Source organism: Cervus canadensis, chromosome 5, assembly GCF_019320065.1.
Source record: "Cervus canadensis isolate Bull #8, Minnesota chromosome 5, ASM1932006v1, whole genome shotgun sequence".
Taxonomy (NCBI): Eukaryota; Metazoa; Chordata; class Mammalia; order Artiodactyla; family Cervidae; genus Cervus; species Cervus canadensis.
Genome location: NC_057390.1, coordinates 88626850 through 88628956, shown reverse-complemented (window position 1 = coordinate 88628956; position 2107 = coordinate 88626850). Strand labels below are relative to the sequence as shown.

Here is a 2107-nt window from a genome sequence, read left to right as displayed (position 1 = left end):
GGTCTATCATTATAAAGTATTTTGTAGTAGCAAGAAAGAGAGGCAGTTTTGATGTCCATTATTAGGTAACTGGGTATGACTGGAAAACACATGCTTAGATGTTTCTCATAGATATCTTTGAATAAATACATGAGAGAAGAAATTTTAAAACATGAATTGAATAGTTAACAATGGATGCCCTTCTGTACAAATATGGTTTAGGACAGGGGATTAATGAAAGGAAAAATGGTTTACGAAAGAGGGGAGACTTGCACAGACTGCTGTTAGCATGCCGTGAGCTGAGGAGGGTGAACCTCTCATTCTGTGTCCAGACAAGGAAAGAAACACTGTTGAACCAGATTCAACATTCCTCTTGGATGGTCCCTGTTGATTATTTTGGCAAATGCTTATTTCTATTGAAGGCATGCAAAGATAAAGTTTAATTTTATAATGACTGAATTTGCTTTGATAAAGAATGGGGGTCCTGTGACTTCAGTATCTAAAATACTCCCCACCCCCAATGATCTCTACCCTCTTACACTATTAATACCCTATTTTTTAACAAATGTATTGCTATGTGATATTATATTACATATACTGTTTGTAATCATCTGACCTATCAGCCAAGCTACATGAATTACACAAAGGCAAAGATTTCTGTTTTATTTCTGTATTCCCAGCAATAGGGATTTCCTAGATTTCCCAGACTAGGAACTAAGGAACTTGAATTAGAGGTTTCTAAAGGAAAACTCTCCATCTGTTCCTCCTGGTGTCAACAGAAGACCCTTATGATAACATGGATTTGGGAACGGAGGACCACATCAAAGACCACGAGGGTAACAAGCTTTCCCAGCACAGCTGCAAATAGTGACCAGACAGAGGAAACAAAGACTCGCTGGGTTCTGGTGATTTGGGCTGTGGAATTGGGGCATGAGAAATAACAAACCTTCTTGTATCTAACTAGACCCAAGTCAATGGAAAGACTCAACCAAACCAGCAGTGTCTCTGAGTTCATCCTCCTGGGACTCTCCTCCCGGCCTGAGGATCAGAAGCCACTCTTCATCCTCTTCCTCATCATGTACCTGATCACCATAACAGGGAATGTGCTCATCATCCTGGCCATCCGCTCTGACCCCCAACTGCACACCCCCATGTATGTCTTCTTGAGTGTCCTGTCTTTCATTGACATTTGGTATACAACAACCATTGTCCCCAGGATGCTGGTGAACTTCTTGTCGGAGAAGAAGACCATCTCCTATGCTGGATGTCTGACCCAGATGTATTTTTTCTGTGCTTTGGGCAACACTGATAATTGTCTTCTGGCAGCCATGGCCTATGACCGCTATGTGGCCATCTGTGATCCCTTCCACTATATCACCATCATGAGCCGCCACACCTGTGTCCTGCTGGTGGCCATCTCCTGCTCATTGCCTCACTTTCACTCACTCCTACACGTACTTCTGCTGAATCAGCTCACCTTCTGCAACTCCAATGTTGTCCACCACTTCCTCTGTGACATCAACCCTCTGCTGAAATTGTCCTGCTCCTCCATATTTGTCAATGATCTCACAATAAAGACAGAAGGACTGGTGTTTTGGGTGACCCCCTTCCTGTGCATTGTTTTCTCATATGTGCGAATCCTCATAGCAGTTCTCAGGATCCCCTCAGCTGCTGGGAAACGCAAAGCCTTCTCCACCTGTGGTTCCCACTTTACTGTGGTGATCCTGTTTTATGGAAGCATCTTCTATGTCTATTTACAGCCCTTGTCCAGCTACATTGTTCGGGACCGAGTGGCGACACTTGTCTACACGGTTCTGTCCTCCATGCTCAACCCTTTCATTTACAGTCTGAGAAACAAAGACATGAAGAAGGGCCTGGGAAAGCTGATGGGCAGGAGGAAATCCTAGCCAGAAGGAGGAAATCCTAGCCTTTTGGGGATATGTTCATGGGTTTATCTGAAGCTCTAGATCCTGTTTCTGCTAGTTCTCAATACACATAATAAACTCCTGTAGGTCAGCAAATACGACTCACATGTGTCATGGATGTTGGGTTGTGTCCACTTCTTTACACGTACAACTAGTAACCATGGAGACTTTATGATGATTCAGTAATAGGCTCCAGGTCTACC

The 2107-nt window shown here is 43.6% G+C and overlaps 1 protein-coding gene across 1 annotated transcript; it reads left to right on the top strand.

Annotated features, from left to right (window-relative positions):
- The first annotated feature begins 941 nt into the window (after nt 1–941).
- On the top strand, nt 942–1886 carry LOC122442674 (olfactory receptor 1L8-like). Its single transcript, XM_043470514.1, has one exon. It carries the CDS (start codon nt 954–956, stop codon nt 1884–1886), a length of 933 nt encoding a protein of 310 aa, XP_043326449.1. The 5' UTR covers nt 942–953.
- Nucleotides 1887–2107: the final 221 nt, after the last annotated feature.